Source organism: Sturnus vulgaris, chromosome W (assembly GCF_052056855.1).
Source record: "Sturnus vulgaris isolate bStuVul1 chromosome W, bStuVul1.hap1, whole genome shotgun sequence".
Classification (NCBI taxonomy): Eukaryota; Metazoa; Chordata; class Aves; order Passeriformes; family Sturnidae; genus Sturnus; species Sturnus vulgaris.
In genome coordinates this window covers 496,426-514,719 of record NC_142282.1, presented here as the reverse complement: position 1 = coordinate 514,719, position 18,294 = coordinate 496,426, and the positions used below count along the sequence as shown (strand labels likewise).

The 18,294-nt window shown below is 44.5% G+C and overlaps 1 protein-coding gene across 1 annotated transcript; it reads right to left on the bottom strand.

Annotated features, from left to right (window-relative positions):
- Window positions 1–2,200: 2,200 nt before the first annotated feature.
- On the bottom strand, window positions 2,201–7,063 carry LOC148220003 (thioredoxin-like protein 1). The gene is made up of 4 exons (XM_088155497.1): window positions 6,997–7,063; window positions 5,827–5,999; window positions 5,479–5,583; window positions 2,201–3,364 (listed from the first exon to the last, which is right to left on the bottom strand). Exons 1-4 carry the CDS (start codon window positions 7,019–7,021, stop codon window positions 3,335–3,337), a joined length of 333 nt encoding a protein of 110 aa, XP_088011623.1. The 5' UTR covers window positions 7,022–7,063; the 3' UTR covers window positions 2,201–3,334.
- Window positions 7,064–18,294: the final 11,231 nt, after the last annotated feature.

The window sequence follows — 18,294 nt, the reverse complement described above, 5'->3', positions numbered from 1 at the left end:
GGGGAAGGGGAGGGGGGTAAGGGGGGGGATAGGGGGGGGGGGTGTGGGGGGGGGGGGAAGGGGGGGGAAAGGGGGGGGGGGAAGGGGGGGCCTGGGTGGGGGGGGAAGGGGGGGGGGGTAGGGGGGGGGGGTAGGGGGGGGATAAGGTTCCGAGATTCTTTATAAGGGGGGGAAGGGGAGGGGGGTAAGGGGGGGGATAGGGGGGGGGGGTGTGGGGGGGGGGGGAAGGGGGGGGAAAGGGGGGGGGGGAAGGGGGGGCCTGGGTGGGGGGGGAAGGGGGGGGGGGTAGGGGGGGGGGGTAGGGGGGGGGATAAGGTTCCGAGATTCTTTATAAGGGGGGGAAGGGGAGGGGGGTAAGGGGGGGGATAGGGGGGGGGGGGTGTGGGGGGGGGGGGAAGGGGGGGGAAAGGGGGGGGGGGAAGGGGGGGCCTGGGTGGGGGGGGAAGGGGGGGGGGTAGGGGGGGGGGTAGGGGGGGGGATAAGGTTCCGAGATTCTTTATAAGGGGGGGAAGGGGAGGGGGGTAAGGGGAGGGATAGGGGGGGGGGGTGTGGGGGGGGGGGGAAGGGGGGGGAAAGGGGGGGGGGGAAGGGGGGGCCTGGGTGGGGGGGGAAGGGGGGGGGGGTAGGGGGGGGGGGTAGGGGGGGGGATAAGGTTCCGAGATTCTTTATAAGGGGGGGAAAGGGAGGGGGGTAAGGGGGGGGATAGGGGGGGGGGGTGTGGGGGGGGGGGGGAAGGGGGGGGAAAGGGGGGGGGGGGAAGGGGGGGGTGGGTTCCGCGATTTTTTATAAAGGGTAGAAGGTCTGGCGCTTCTTTTGTGTGTTCACGTTGCAGAGTGACGCACTAACACTGATCTCCCCTGTGCTATTTTTTTTGCGGCTTTTCCCAGCGTATGGATACGGGCCGTGGGCTCGGCGGCGCCGCGGGCGTGAGGGAGCTGGCGGGCGCCGATCGGCAGCAGCATGTCCGCCTTTCTCTGCCGGGGGGTCTCACCGTGCCGCTCTCTTGAGCGTTGCCGCAGTCCCACCAGGCAGGGTCCCGTCATGCGGTCCCTTCTGCCGTCCTGAGAGGGGCACCCTGCAGTACCGGTCTGTGTCCACAAGGTGGCAGCCCTGCCATGGCGTTGGCTCGGGGGGGGGCGGCTGCAGTTCCGCTCTGTCCCCACAAGGTGGCAGCCCTGCCATGGCGTTGGCTCGGGGGGGCGGCTGCAGTTCCGCTCTGTCCCCACAAGGTGGCAGCCCTGCCATGGCGTTGGCTCGGGGGGGGGCGGCTGCAGTTCCGCTCTGTCCCCACAAGGTGGCAGCCCTGCCGCACAGCCCAGCCCGGGACTCGCCACCCTTCACAAAATCCTCCCAAGTGAATACCCCAAAACAACCCCGACCAAAACTAAAAAAGCCCTGCCTCCAACCAAATGAAAACAAAAAAAACCCTCTTTAGATATAAAAAAAATTTATTTTTTGAATATTTAATTTTTATTCATATTTGTAATCTATACATATATTTTAAACTTAACTTCTATTACACCATATATAATATTATTTTTGTTATTGTATACATATCTTTATATTAGCAATATTTATTTCTATTTGATGTATATCTATATGTGTATTTGTATATTTCTATTTTTTACTATTATTTATTTAAAAGCCCTGGCTCTAACCAAATAAAAACAAAAACTCCCTTTATTTTAAATAACGTTTAAATATATTTTTCTATTTATAGTTTTCATATTTATATCTGTAATTTATATTTATATATCTATTTTATGTATATAGTATATATATACTACATATACTATTTATATTAAAAACTACATCTATACTTAGATATGCATATATGTTAATAATTTTATGTCTGTATATATTTCTCTATTTTTTGTTTATATTATTTATAAAAAACCCCTTGCCTCCAACCAAATGAAAACCCGTAAAACATTCATTTTAAACTATACTAAAATATTTTTATATTTTTATTTTCATGTTTATAGTTTACATATATTCTTATATTTGCATTATTTATATTATATACTAGATATTTCTTATATTTGTTTATATTTTTATTTTTCTATTATATTATTAACCGGGGCTGGGCTCTGACCCCCCCCCCCCCCATGGGTGACACATATTATACTTTAAATAAAATCAAAATAATATAATAAAATAATTACGTCTTAAAATAATAAAAATAAATAGATACATTAAATATTTTTAAATGGTTTTTTATTAAAAATTATATTTAGAATATTAAAATATTCAGATGCAAAGGCAGAAGTGCCAGGGGGACGAGTGAAGCAAAGCAGCCCGGAGTTTGTATGACAAGTGATTTATTTCTGTGTCACTGCACGGGTGACAGCGCCCAGGACACAGCAGGGACCCTGAGCAGGGCAAGCTCTCGGCTCCTGCCCGCAGCAGCCTGGGAAAACAAAGCCCAGAAAAAAGGCATTCCTACACAATTCCCACTTTTGCTTGGAAAAAGATCTCAATTTTAGCAGGAAACTCACTTGGGATGAACATCCAAACGTGCCAAGGCAGATTGTGTGCAAGGGCAGCAATTAGGGCAGGATTGAAGTTTCAATGGGATTTATGTCATTAAATATGCAGTAAACTGAACTTTCCAAAGAGATTAATGATGGCAGTGAAACACTTAGCAGGTTTTCCTGGGAACTGACAGAATTCTGTGGATCGATGCCTGATTTACCAACATGAATTTGGTCAATTTCTTTGGAAATGGGCCCTAATAGTACAAAAATTCCAATTAGGATGGAAAATTAACATTTGTAATAAATATCCCCTTACTAAAATCAGAGAGAGGAAAGCCATCCAATAAAAGGAAGGAACAAATTCCAAATCCCAGCTTGCCTGGAAAACAAGGAATTTCTGACACACAACTTCTGGACTAGGCAGGAATTTGGAGGAAATTCATGGCATGAGGATTTCAAATCTGCCTCCTCTGCTCTGGTTTTAAGGGGAAGTGGGAATTAAACACGTGAGGTTACTCCTACCCAAGAAACTCCTGTATTTTGTGGGGATAACTCCAATCTTACTTGTATTTGACATCTGAAACTCTCAGCAGGCTTGGGAACTTTCAATGGAACAAAAGAGCCTCAATTCCTGCAATAACAAAATGCAACTTGGCAAAAGTCAGGAATTTTATTTACAAATCCATGGAGCAGGAGGAGGAGGAGACCAGGAACACACTCCAGCTGAAAGCAATGATTTATTGGAAATGGCAGGAAATCAAACGGAGAGTCTCTGCTTATGGTCAAGGATGTATCCAGGAATTGGAGAGAAAAGTGGGAATTTGGACTGGGATAAGGCCTTCCAGTAGCTTTGCTTCCTAGTGGCTCTCTCCTTTTTTGCCAACTACCTGGAAAAGGGAAAAAAAACCAAAGTTTCAAACCCGGGCAGGACATCCTTGGTTCAGGCAGATTGAAGTGCAGCTCCCAGGGATTGCCTGTGGGGTTAAAGGGCTGGAAAATCACACACAGCTGCTGGGTTTAGTGCTAGGCCTGGCCTAGTTAGAGCTGGGCCTGCAGAACACCCCAAGCCAGGTTTAATACCCAGAGAAACTCTGCTGGGAGAACCCCCGTGGCTGCTCCAGGTCCCTTCCCTTCCTCCCTCAGGACAAAAACCTCAGCATGCAGCTCCTAAGAAATGGGAGAACCCAGGAAACCACCCAGAAATCCATGGGGTTTTAACTCCCAGGAAATTGGAGAACCCAGGAAAATCCCCCAGAAATCCATGGGTTTCGCTTATTACCAAACAAACCCCCAGCCCTCCCAACCCTGAACCCCATGGAGCTGCAGAAATCACAGAATAACCATAAAAATGGAAACACTGTTCTGCTGCTTCCCTGTGCTGAGGAACTCTCCCTGTCCAGCTGAGTTCTGCACCCCACAATCATTAGGAGCTGCTAGGAAAAGCATTTTTAACTGCCAGAGTTAAACTTGGCATTCCTGTGAATTTGTTTATTCCTGGCGTGATTCCAAACTCCGTTCACACAGATTAGGTGAAGAAGCGAGGGGAAAAAAAGGAAAACCAGAGTTAAAGGATTAAGGATTAGGTGTTAGCAAGTATGGAATATCAACAGAAATATTCTATACCAGTCAGAAGCAGAGAGGGACAAGTGGCCCATGTGTATTATCTGGAAAACCCAGCACATGGATATGGATATTTCAGTATCCCATCCCACCCCACCTTCCCCCTTTTATTTTCTTTATTCCCCTCAGGTTGATCCAATCTCCTCCCTCCCACCAGGACATTCAGTCCAGGCTGGATCCTACAGCACTCCCTGGTGGCACCTCCCAGTGCCAAGGCCAGCACAGAAATGGGGCAGAATTTGGGAAAGAGCAGCACTGAAAGCAGGATGTGAGCAGGGAGAGCTGAGCTGGTGAGGCAGGGGTGGAATGCTGCAGGATTTGAGCACAGCGAGGGAGGAGAGCGAGGCCACACCAATGGCAGCATTACTTTGGATTTCTTCTGCCTGTTTAGTTCAGTGGGAATGGGGAGTTAAGCTGGAAAACAAACAGAAGGAGTGGTACAAGAAGCAAAGCAGCAGCAGAATGTGTCCAAAGCCTCCTGCAAAGGAGCAGGGCCGAGCAGAAAGCAGGGGATTATTCCAGAGGGACACCAGCACACCTGAGCCAGCCAGTATTGATCTCTGGCTCTGCCCACTGCTCTCTGAGCACACCAGCAGCACGTTCTCCCTCAAGGCAAAGAGCTCCCTTCTCCTCAAACTCCATGTGCAGGAAGGAAAACAGCAATATGATCATTCCACACTGTCCATGAGGCTGTGACTAAGGCAGCTCCCAATCCACTGCTGCTCCTTCCCAGTGCATTTTCCTTCCCAGCATCATTCCCTGGCTGCTGTATCCACCTTCTCCAGGCAGCTTAAACAGCCACAGAAATCCAAAGGAAAAAGATCAAAATTCAATTCATGTATTTCTAGTCTGGGGAGAATGAGGGAGGTCCAAAATCTGTATTTATTTTAGAGCAGTAAAACATTTTTTAATTGAGTGGCAGCGAAGGGCAGCAAAAGCTGTTAAACTCCTTTATTAACTTATTAGCAGCAGAGGAATTAAGTTTTAAGTTTACTTAAGATCAAGTTTTGCTGCTAAAAATTAAGTAGGTGCCATGTTGGTGTTAGTGCTTTTCACCTTCTGCAATTAGAGGGTGCTTGTACCATCAGTTCATTATTAAAGCACTGTATTTTGAAATAGGACTTTTTACAAGGAACGTGCCAATAAAGAGAATCCCAAAATCAAGATCTAAGTCTCACAGCTATTAAAAAAACAACCAAAAAAATCGGTGCGTGTAACTTGCCAGCCCCTCATGCTTTCAGTCCTTACCATTTCTTCTGACCCAGCTGATGGTTAAAAGCAGAAATGCAGGACAGAGCTGCAGCTTTTCCCCAAGCACCCCAGGTGTGAATTGTGTCCCCCTCCCCGGTGTTTGCTCCCCAGGGCTCAGCAAGGCACTCACTCGTTTGAAGTCGTTCATGTTGGTGGCCTGCACCGGAGTGCCAATGAACGTGAAATACGTGATTCGTGTCGTCTCCTCATCACCGTGATTGGACTGCACAAACAACTGCACAGGGGAAAAGGCAAAAACAACTCAAATGACAACTGCCAATGCTAATTGTATCTCTGTGCTCGTTTCAATGCTGTTTCCTGGCAGTGTGCTCAAGCCCCCCCAGCTGGGATTTCCCCATTCAGACCCAGCACCCAAGAAGTGCCAGCCTCAGTGGGATCTGGCAGGAAGTGAATGAACACGCGTCGATTGTGTTGACTGAGACAGATCCCTGTGCTGCCCCAGGACAGAGGCACTCACAGTGACACTGTTGACGTTCTGGAATTTGACATAGCGCAGCTGGATGATGCCATCCTCCCTGATGTCCTCGGGGCCCAGCTCCAGGGCCTGCGTGGGCTCGCTGCGCTCCGCCTCCTCAAAGTCCATGGAGCGTGGCAGGTTGATGAACATCTTGATGTACTTGGGGCCTTGTCCTGGAGAGAGAGGGGTGGGATTGTCTGTGGGCGTTATTCCACAATCCCTGTCCTTATGGAATGGAACGCAATGCTGCTGTGCCATGTAAACTGAGTTACTGCAAAAGGGAAAAGCTGAGTCTCACTTCAGCCTGGAATTACATCCCCATGTCTCTTTGCAGGGGATGAAACTATCAGTAGTTATACTGGGCTATCAAACTACAATCAAGAATTGTATTTGTGTATCGATCTATTTTAAGTAGTTATACTTGTGCATCAAGCTATAACAAACACTTGATTTGTGTATCAATCTATTATGAGTAGTTATAATTGTGTATCAAACGACAATAAGTACTTTATTTGGGTACCATTCTATTTTAAAAATTTGTACTTGTCTATCAAATGACAAGAAGTACTTTTATTCATGTATCAATGTGTAATCAAGATTTTTTTGTGTATCAAACTATAATAAATACTTCTATTTGTGTATCAAACTACAATACTTCTATTTGTGTATCGAGGTATAATAAATACTTTATTTGTGTATCAATCTACAAGAAATACTTTTAAAATTGTTATACTTTATACTAAAATACTTTTTATAAATGCTCCTATTTGTGTATCGAGCTATAATAAATACTTCTATTTGTGTATCAAGGTAGAATAAACACCTTTATTTGTGTATCAACCCATAATCTTTGCCTATCAATCAATAATAAACAATAAATACTTCTGTTTGTGTATCAAGGCATCATAAATACTTTATTTGTGTATCAAGGTATATAAATACCTATATTTGCGTATCTCAAATTATAATAAATACTATTGTATTTCAAGGTATGATAAATACTCCTCTTTGTGTATCAAGGTATAATACTTCTATTTGTGTATCAAACGACAATAAACACTTCTACTTGTGTATCAAGATCTAATAAACACTTTTATTTGTATATCAATCTATAATCTTAGCCTATAAATCAATCAATAAATAATAAATAATGCTGTGTGCAGCACTCACCGTTGTCTGGCCCCTGCAGTTTCATCGAGTACAGCTTGACAGGCTGGCTAAAAGCTACAGTGATAAGCAGCTGAGAAGGGAAAAACCACCATTATACATCAGTTTCTTCATTAGGAAAAAACTCAGCACAGGAAATTAGGATAAGGGATGTATTCCACACATTCTGGAATTCCCCTGACATGCCAGCAGAGAAAAGGGACTTGTCCCTTCGGAATTCTCAGTGTGGAAAGTACTGACACTACAAAATAGTAACCGAGCTTTTCTTACATTGTCCAAGCCTACCTCAGAGCTGCTACAGTGAAAACTCTCCATGAGCCCAAACAATCCCTGAGAGGAATTCCCTGTGATCCCAAACACTCCCTGCACCTGTGCTCCCTGTGATCCCAAACACTCCCTGAAAGGAGTTCCCTGTCATCCCAAACACTCCCTGCACCTGTGCTCCCTGTGATCCCAAACAATCCCTGAAAGGAGTTCCCTGTCATCCCAAACACTCCCTGCACTGGAGCTCCCTGTGATCCCAAACAATCCCTGAAAGGAGTTCCCTGTCATCCCAAACACTCCCTGCACTGGAGCTCCCTGTGATCCCAAACACTCCCTGAAAGGAGTTCCCTGTCATCCCAAACACTCCCTGCACTGGAGCTCCCTGTGATCCCAAACACTCCCTGAAAGGAGTTCCCTGTCATCCCAAACACTCCCTGCACCTGTGCTCCCTGTGACCCCAAGCAATCCCTGGAGTGGAGCTGTGTGTGATTTCAATATATTTACTTAGAGTTTTCATATTTATAGCTGTAATTTATATTTCTATATTATGTATTTTATAGCTTCTCATATACTACAATAATATATACAATATTATTTCTATTAAATACTGCATATATACGCCTAGATTTATTTATATTTTATATACTTACACTTACATATATTTAGATATTTATCATTTTATGTGTCTGTATATATTTATTGTATATTTGTATATTTTTTATGCTTATATTATTTCTAAAAAACCCTGCCTCTAACCAAATAAAAAGCATTTAAACATTCCTTTTAGACTATATTTAGGTATTTTTTATGGTTCTGTTTTTCATGCATTCTACACCCACCCCTCCCTGTCAATGTTCTGGCACCCAGCATGACCCCCCCCCCCCCCCCCCCCATGCCCGACTCACCTGCTCCTCCAGCGCAGCCCGGCTCCCTTTCCCAGGGACCTTGGGGTGCCCCAAACCACGTCGGAGCCCCCAGTCTCCACACCCTCCCCCTCCGTAGGGAACGGGAATGGGATGGGGAGCACACAGGACAAGAAAGGAACACAAAAGACACACTGGACAGAGAGAAGAAAAGGGCTGGAAGCTGGATATGAGGATGAAAGTGGAGCAGCAACAAACCTCAGGACTCTTGACTAGAGAGTGTGGCTGCTGAACGTCTCAAAAAAAACCCCCAGCTCCAACACAACATGCTGTGCTCACGGCTCGGCCTGGGACTCGTCAGTGAACATCTCTCTCTTGCCAGGGCCATAAAGCCCCCGAGAAAACACGAGGTGAGGTTGATGTGCTCCGGCTTTGCTCCTGCTCAGCCCTAACCCCAGCCCCTGCTGCCAGTGAGCACCCTGATCTCTGAACCTCTTCTCAGCTTGTTTTTACGCTTCCAAATCCCTTCCAGTTGCTTCAAGCTTTTTCCTTTGGGTTTTTATGCACCTGGAAACGGATTTGGGGGTTTACCAGTAAATTCAGTGAATTGTCCCAGCCAGAGACCTTTTTGCTGATCTGAAAGTAGCTTTTAAACTCCAGACCCAAGGCTTGAATTATTTTCCTATAGCAGAGTGAGACATGATGGATGATCTTATTCAGTGATGCAGCTGTCCATGAGGGCCAGGTCAGCTGGGACAGCCCTTGCTGTTGTTTCTTGTCTCTCAGCAAAGAAAAAATCACCTGTCTTTCCCATGTGGCATTGACTGAGGCTGTGAAGTGCAATCCTGAGCTGGTGCTCAGGGCTGTGTTGTTTGGTGAGGAGACAACATTCCAGCCTGTCTGCTCTGGGGTTGAATGTGCATTTCCTCAGTTACTTGGACTGGGAAAAGGCCAGTGGAGGAAGAGGCCATAGAGGATGGTGGGGAGGGCTTTCTCCCAGGCCTAGACCGCCTCAAGGCAGGGATGATTTTTTGAATGTTTGTTATTTTTTGTTTCCCAGGGCTAAGTTGCTGTACCCTGAATGGGAGGTGGAATGAGGAGGTGTCTGTTGGGAGAGTGAGAGAAAGGGACACACCTAACTGGTATGTCCTGGGTGGGCAGAGAAATCTGATATTGGCAATATATGTGCTTGTGGGTATTCAATCAATGCAGTGCTGCCAATACGTCTCAGGACCTGTAGTTCAGGACACAGAGGAGAAGGGGTTGACAGACACTGGCACTGGATGTTTGGGCATGACTGGAAATGAGCAGCTGGACCTCCCCCCCCAGGCTGTTCTGGGTGTGGATTTGGGTCCTGTCTGTTCACAGAAGCGTGTGGCAGCAGGAGACTGGGCAGGTTTGGGGGCTGTGCTGCCCCAGCCTCTTTAGTTCTTGTTCCTGTTTGTTCCCTTTCAGTGGAAAAGCATCCCTGCCTGGCTGGTTATCCCCTGCAAACAACCTGAGGTTCCTCGGTATCGGTGTGACCCACTAGCAATGTCACCTGCCCTCGGTACAGTGTGCGAAGCTGCCTGAGCCACCACCGCGGCCGCAGCCGAGAGCGGCCAGCAGGAGGAGGCGGCCGCTCTTGGCCGCAGAGGTGGGAGGTGCGGGCTTTGCCGGGCAGCGCTTTCCTGCGAGAATTTCAGCTCCCCGCAGCTCCCAGCGAGTGCTGCATGGACTCCGAGCTCAGACAGGTGGGGGTTGTGTTCATGTTCCCGGGAACTCTTTTCCCACCCGCTGGGACTAACTGCCTAGGGAATGACGTTTCTGAAAGCCCGGTCCTAGCTGTGTCTGCTGGAAAAGGGGAAGGGCGAAGAGTCAAATGCTACAGTTCCTTTGGAATGACGGAGTTGGGGTATTTGGCTGTGCCGAGAGAGGCAGGAATTCAGAGAGATGATGCTGGCCAGAACCTTCATGCAAGAACCTAAGATGAGAGTAATATATCCATGGATAATCCAACCACGAGAGGGCAGTGAGACACAGCATATCGTGAAAGCCAAGCCTCCAGAAATTATTTCAAAATTCCCGACTCTGCTCCATCGCAGATCAAACAAATACAAAGATTTGCTCCTGCTCATGCTGGGAGGAGAAATTAATCCAAGCCCAAGATACTTTTACAGCACAGGTGGGAAAGGTTCTAAAGATAAACAGCACAGCTCTGTGTGTGCCTTGTGATTGCAGTCATAATAGATGTATAATACAGTGCATATGTATCCTATGTAACATGCACTAGATAGATCAGGTATTTGTAATAAATATGATACATAATACATTTATAATAGATGTTAGTTATAAAATATTATCAATTCATGCTATCCTATTACAGTTGATGCTTGCATTGAATATAAAATATTTCCCTGCCAATTACTGAAGGAAAACATCACTGGAGCTGAGTAACCACTGCAACAGGTACCCAGAGAGGTTGAGGGATCTCCATCCTTGGAGATATTCCAAACTGAAAGGCCCTGGGAGCACAGGGCCCTGCAGAGGTCCCAGCCCAAGTATGTGACTGATCTTTGACCACTTGGAGCACGGCAGACATCCAATAAACTCTAATTAATTAGTCCTAAATTGCACATGCCAAGCAAGTTGCAGAAGTCTTCTGCCATTTGTATTTCTCTGATACATCTCAGGTAGTTTGTGATATGAGTTGTGAAAGAAAGGAAGGAAGGTAGAGATAATTAAAGATCAAGGATCTGGTGTTAAATCCTCCCTGCTCGATCCACGCCTCTGCATTCCCCACTAATTATAAATACACTTTGTGCCCCTCTCCTCTGTAAGCAAATTATCAGGGTGCTTTAAATGCAGCTAGGGTGACAATATTAAGAATTTCCCAGGTCTTATCCTCCAAGCCATACCCAGGCAGGTCTCCAGACAGACATCCTGAGCTTTGCAAAGCTGGGCCCAGGATGAGCTCCCACGTGAGCTGGACTAACCAAGCAATGAGGTCAGGGTAGGATAATGGGGCAAACTGAGCTCTGCTACAAGGAAATGTCATGTTGATAAATGCAACTGCAACGTTTTTTATAAACAAAATTAAACTTCATTTGCTTCACAGTAGCTAATGTGCCGTTAATTCAAACCCCACAGAAGAACTCACTGGACACAGTTAATAGTCAGCAGAGCAGATAGGCCAGGCTATGAAAGCATTTAATATTCACTGAAGTGCTGCTTGTATCCAATTATAACTCACTACTTGCCATCTTAATAATTTAAATCTGTCCACTCTTTAGAGAGGAAAAAAATGCACTAATCAAAGACATGAATGCACCTTTTGCTTTTGACAGCATTAAATTAAAACTAAATGGTAGATCTTGAATGAATTACTCTGAAAGAATAAAGGCATTAATGAGGTAATTTCATTATAGAGGCTCATCCAAGCCTATGTGAAAACAAGGGAAGTAAATGGAGAGGAAAGCCGCCGAGGAAATTAGGGTTCCTTCCACACTAATTAATGTTTGGGGGCATTTAGTACAGGCACCAAATTAACTGCTCCAAAGAACGCCATTGACAAAAAAAAGACATTGTTGCCCTGCCATGTAATTAGAAGACAGTACAAGCAGAACACTTAATGAGTATAAAGCCAGCCTTTAACTTATTCTGCCCAGTTTCTGAAAACATGTCTTTGTGGAGGCCTAAGTTTAAGGAAGCACTGGGCGTACAATATAGGATTGTTTAGGTCCTTCTGGTCGCTGAGCTGTAAACAGGTAGCCCTGAATGACACACTCTGAGACTCCTGGGAGGCCTGGCTTCCCAGAAAAAAAAAAAAAAAAAAAAAAAAGAAAAAAAAAAAAGAAGGTGGCGGGAGGGGGGGGAGGAAAAACAAAAGTCTTACATGCATCCAGAAAGAAGCAAAAAAAGGTGAATAGGCCCAGTCCGGCAGAGCCAGCACAGTGAATGTTCACCGCTGTCTTAAGTGATTACATGATGTTGTGCCACCCCCTCTCATTGAGTTATCTTTACACTGCTTTTGTCTCCTCTAATTGAAGCTGATGAGGTGCTAATTGGTTGCTTTTTTAAAAAAGCACTACTTAAGCACAGGCAAACAGAGTAAGACAGCGTGAGTGGAGTTAATGAGGGCTTAGCAAAAAACCAAAAAAAAAAAAAAGAAAAAAAGAAGCCAACCCCCCCCCAAAAAAAAAAAAAAAAAAAAAAACAACAAACCAAAGAAACCACCACACTATCCCACTAAAACCAACCAATCTCAAAACCTAAACCTAAACTAACTCTTGTTGTTCAAAACTACAACCAAGAAGCAAAATGACTGCATGAGGGAAATGGCTGTGAGGGTTTGAGTTTAGGGAGAGAAAGGGACAATTCCAGCACTAAGTGAATGCCCACACTTAGTTCAGCGTCCTTGGCATCTTTTAATTTTTTTTAAGTGCTGCCATCAGAGTGGTAAAGTTGTTGTCACTAAATCTGGAGCCGGAGGTCCTGCCTTTGCCATACCCAAATGCATTTCCTAAAAAAGGGTTTGCATAACATTAAATACTCCGTATTTTCCATGTATTCTGTTGGTGGGTTGATACTAGCCCCTGTTTTTCAAGACCAATTCTGTAGTTCCCAGCTCCTGAGAGTATTCTGAGTGCTAAAGGAAAATACAAATAGACCTTGCTGTATTGCTGGTGTTGCCTAACAAGACGCAGAAATAATTCTGTGATTACACTGCAAATTCATGTGTAAAACACAATCCTCTGCTGTTTCCAAATTTCTTTTTATATGCAGTCTAGGCACACGTGGGCACAGGATGCTTTTTCAGGCTGTTTGTCCAGGTAAGCAACACCTTTAAGGCTCCAGGAAGAGGCTGCCTAACGATGACAGGTTCAGAGTCTCTGGCACAGGCTCAGGACCAACAATCAACTCTCGAAATTCTTCAAAATCCAGCAGCTAAGCATTTTCCTATTGGAGGAAAAGAGGAAAGTGGAGCAGAAACTTCATCAGTCAGCTCAAGAAGACAATGAACTTTTCAGTAAGACGAGTTCGATAATCTGTTTATGTAGATGAGCAATAAAGTGTCAGGGCTCCTCCTTTCCTGAATTGTTTTTTTTGTCTGTGCACAGAAAACCCAATCAGTTTACAAACAGCGAGTTCCTTGGGTTTGTATTTATGCTTGGTAACTTGTAGCTCTACTCACATTCTGAACTGGATTATTTTCCGTTTAATGCATGCTTTTCTTTTGGTTGTCACCAAAAATGAGAGATTTCTTGCTGGCTGCTAGAAAGAAATTTCCGAGAGAGCAAAGTTACAACTGTACCTCCGAATGGGTGCCCACAGTCATCCAGCTACAGCACAGCCAAGAAAGATGCAAAACTGGAAACCCTGCTTTTTCCTGCAGAGGCAGAGAGCAAGTCAGTGGTTGCAAAGCTCCTGGAGTGCCATGTGCCAAATCACCTTTGTAATCAGCATTCTGATGAGACCTGAGTGCGTTTTCAGGCCATCTCATCTGTGGCTCCTACCATCAGGGGCCAATAAATCTCATATTTTACCTCATAGGGAATTTGGCAGCTATCCCTGCAGGACAGGTGGCAGATGGCAGCATATCCATCAATTGCTGCCATCAATAAAGCTGGAGAAAGCAAGCAGCAGAGGAGAGGCTAGGAAGTTAAATCCCCCTGCCTTTCCCTGTCCTCTTTCCTGCTGCTTTGTCTTAGTATGAAAATGGCTTTTCCTCAGTTTTGGTCACTCTGGAAATGTTACTTCAATAAGAATTCACATGGTGTAATGTTTAATAGGTTTACGAATTTCGTTTGAAGGCAAAAAGCACAAGGGGAGACAGCAAAGGACTTGGTGTGGGTGTGTCAGTGGGTGTGTCTATTTTGCCCGGAATTCCCCAGGTTTCTTCTTCGTGATATTTCCGAGAGCTCTTCTCAATAAAACTCAATTGAAGGGGACTTCCTCTGACTTATTCTTTTGAGTAGCAATCCACTGAGGACTTCCTGCTCACATACAGAAACAGAGAAAAGTGGCAGTGATGTGCTTGCACTGAAAATGATCTGGATGGTTCTCTGTTTATCAAGAGATGCATTCGGGATCATGACCTATATTGCCCTCCCCACGGAGACCGGGACATGTAGGCTTTAGAGAAACAATAAGAACATGGAAACTTGGCTAGAGCTGAAGGAAGGCCTGTAGTCAACAGAGAGAGAAATGTGCTGGAGAAAGACAGCTTTAAATCTGTTTGGCTCATCCCTGTTTGAGATAAACATGAATGGCTCAATTGTTCATTTTAATAAAATTCAAATTAAAAAGAGCCATCCAGCACCACAGAAGGACAGGTTAGAAGGGGGTCTCTCACTGAAGAGGAAAGTGAGGATGGTTTAGCTTCATTCCATCCCATGATGGCCTAACTCTGGTCACTATCAAAACAGTAATTGCCACCATGAGGCCTCCAAATTTAGATTAAGGCATTTGATTTTCCCAGGCATGTTAAGCTCTTTGCAGTTCCTTTTGTGGATTTAGCCACCCAATTGATGCATCCTTTTGAAATCTAGCCTCTTTTATGAAGCAGGCTGGGGAAGGCATGATGCCCTTTATTAACAGATGCCCACTCACTATTTGTAAGATTTAGCCTTGATCCAGGAATAAATATCAAATTGTGTCTCAAACAAAAACCAACCATATAACCTGTGACAGCATCCTCAAAAATCTCGTGTATAGAGGCTGTGGCCTTGTTGGCCTTCTCACCAGGTATTTGGCAGTTGGAAGAAAAGCAAAATATCCCCTAATACTTTGCATAAATTCTCCTTGCCACTGTTCAAACCTTTAACTTATTTAAGGCTATTACTTTTTTTTTTTCTTCTGAAAACCTGTGGGCAAAGAAGGTAAATTCCCTTCTGGATGTTTATTTGTTATCTTGGTTTGTTTCTTGTTTTTTTGGTTGGTGGCTTTTTTTGTGTGTGTTGGCTTGTTTTTGAATATTGTGAATGGCGTATGTTTTGCCAGCTCACCTTCAGCACAGTCTTACCCTTAACTGAAAGTCCGACAGTTCATGTTTGAGAGAGCAGAGCGTTTCAATTTCCCCTGTGCAAACACGTGGCCGAATGCAAAATCACCTGCTTTTATGCCAAGGCTACACAGAAGAAAAACGGAGATCAGCTGGCCTCTAAAATTGCCCTGATATATACATCCACATATTTCCAAAAAGCATGGCACAAAGTTAGAGGTGCATGTGCTCCTGCCACAAGACTGCCCCAGCTGTTACAGAATATCCTGTGATATCCACTTTCCATACTCTCTAATATTCTTCAGGCACAGTGATCTCATTCCCAACCGTTCCTTACATCATACAGAACAAAACCATGCAAGAATTCGTTTTGAAAATATCAACGTGATTTACTAAATCCATCTATTTTGCCACAGATGAGCTGTTTGGCTATTTTATCCATGTCCATGGTATTTGTGTCTGAGATTTGCCCTGTCAAATCTCCCGTGGGATTAATTCCCAGAGTCTTAAGTCCCAGGAGTGGATTTCGTCCTGAGCTCTTGGAAGAGCTGTCTTGCTTTTCAGCGTGCTTAAATCCCCCAGGGTGATTCCACAGGCAGCAACCTCCGGGCAAGACAAACCTCGGGAGGAAAAGAAGACCCAGCACAGGGTGAGTGTGTCAGCAACGGCAGCTGACGCAAACAGCGACACCTTCACACCGGGAAGTCACGAAATCCATCAGTGCTGACCCAAGTATTTTGGTCTTGTCAAGCGTCATTGTTTTGGACTTCTCCTGACCTCACTTAGCACAACGATGCCACCGCCTGTAAGCTTTGTCTGCAGTATTCGCCGTGATAAGTAGCTCTGTAGGCATTTGTTTTCTCTCATCAAATCATTAAATGGTAATGCAGTTGTTAGTCCGCCTTGCCCAGTTCGAATACGTTTTGCAGCCAGTAACCATTCCCAGTTCATTAAGTGCCTGACCTCAGCATTAACACCCCCTCTGCTCGGGTTGCCTTGGAAACAAAGCTTCCTGTGCGTAATCCAAGCTTATCTAGCTCTTTATCCTACATGTGACCCTTAATTACTTGCTAAATTAGAATGGTTTTCTGAAAATCACAAGAGGAGGTTAATATGTTCTTCCAGAGCTGGTCAAGCTAAGATGACACTAAATTCACAGGGAATTCAAATTCCATGATCCCTGAAGGCGTCTCTTTCAGAAGGAAGATGAACTTTCCCAATGGGAGGCAGTGTGCCATGATAATGCTCCTGTCACTCACTTTCCTTGCCCTGCTTGTCCAGACCCAGCTTAATCCAGTGTGAACAACGGAGTAAGTAAATATCAGGTTGATTAATTATGGTGCAAGATTCAGTAACCACTTGTCTTGTGTAATTAACATTGTAATTGAAATTCAACAATACACTTCATACACAGATTGCTGGCCTAGGAGGAGGAGCAAGGGAGAATCTTCAAGGCTGGATGACAAGGAGATGAAGCACAGAAAACCGGGACTCAATATATTAATTGTCCTTTTTGAACTGTGGTACATTTCAAGAAATTCTTCTGCCAAAAAAAGTGGGTTTTTTAAAGGCTGGATTGATGATCTTAAAGGTCTTTTCCAACCTTAATAATTCTATTATTCTAAAAAGAACAATTGTTACTTCCAGATGACTTGAAGTAGAGATGAAATGGGGTTGGATTGTTGAAATGTGGCTTAAAATTTCTGAAAGTCCACTTTCCCTTCACTGATTTGATAAACAGACACAATGAAAAAGGGTAATGCTCTCTAAGATGCCCAGTGCTTTTCCTATCCATTGTTTCCAGTGACAACTCAAGAACAGTGAGTCTTGGGCTTCAATGAGTGGCTTTAAAGCTGTGCTAAGGCTCAAATGCTAAGGCATGGTCTCAGGAAAAATCAAAACTAAAATCCTCTGTGACCTCCACACAGCATTTAATTAACTGCATATATACTCAAGCACAACCAGTGCAAAAATCCCAGTCTGTTTCAGCATTCCCATCTCCTGTGACGCAGAAAATAATTCAGCAATAATTCAAGCAAAGGCTTGCTTTCAGGGATATTTATAAAAATCATGGACTGATCACTGCTATGGGAGGAGACCAGACAGCTCCTCTGGATATAGACACAGCCACTTGCATTTCTGCTCAAAATCCACAAGTTCAACACAAGACACCTCAGAAGTTTATTAGCATAAGCAGTGGCTCTCCCCATACCTTTTTTCATTACTGGAGCCTCATTTGTTTTCCTTTTCTCTCCTCTGCCCTTTCCAGTGTGGGCTTGTTAATGTGTCCAAATGCTCAGAGCTCTGGAGGTTGAAAGAGAGATTTATAGTTACTGTGTGTTCACAGAGGTTTTGACTTCACTGACGAGACTTATGGAAAATAGAATGACATTTTTATAAGAATAATGACAGAGAAATTAAACCAACTACTTCCAGGCAGAATTTGAGACAATGAAGGTATTTCATTTGTTAAAATTGTACAGAACTATGATTATACAGATTATCGTACTGTCAGTGCTCTCAGTCCCTGCCAATCCAATTGTGTTTCAGGTCAGTGTGCCATTTTCTGTTCTCTTTATTGAGCTTTCATTTCCCTGTCACTGGGTTTGAATTAAAATATAATTTTCAGGACAGAATTCAAGAAAGTCCTTACAAATAGGAAACATATTTTCTTTCCTCCACTGAGTTCATGCAGCAAAATAATTTGAAGAGACTTTACTTGAAGAGTCTAAAGTGCTAAATATCTATAATTTTGGGAGTCTCTGAATGTTTTCTTGCATTCTCACAGTAGATTGGAGGGCAACTTTCCACGCCTGGAAAGAATACTTTCCAAGGAGTTTCCATTTTGAAAGGAGGTTTTACAAATCCTCCATGCACAATAGCTAAGACAGTGTCTATGCCAATGGCTCTAAATGGCAAAATTTCAGCCTGCTTTCACCTGTGTGGGTGAGCGGATAAGAGCGAATTGTTTCAGGTCTTGTGCTTTTGGGTTTCCAGTCTCCTTCAGCGTGGTTCTGGTATTTTATTGGCGTCAATTCAGAGCCTACTGCCAAATGCAGGAAGCAGACAGGAGAGTGCATCATGCTGCTCTATTCGGACCTCTGGTGCACACACCATTTTATCCTCCTGAACGAATTCCAGAATTTTACCTCAAAAATCGCTTTCTAGATCTTTAAAGGACAGTAAAACAGC

Bases quoted from the DNA above. Each gene is read 5' to 3' on its own strand.
- LOC148220003 (XM_088155497.1), bottom strand. From the start codon at position 7,021: ATGAAACTGCAGGGGCCAGACAACG. The intron at 5,584-5,826 runs GTGAGTGCCTCT...TCCCCTGTGCAG, and splicing joins AGAACGTCAACAGTGTCACT to TTGTTTGTGCAGTCCAATCA. The intron at 3,365-5,478 runs GTGAGTGCCTTG...TCCCTTTTCCAG, and splicing joins ACATGAACGACTTCAAACGA to GTAGTTGGCAAAAAAGGAGA.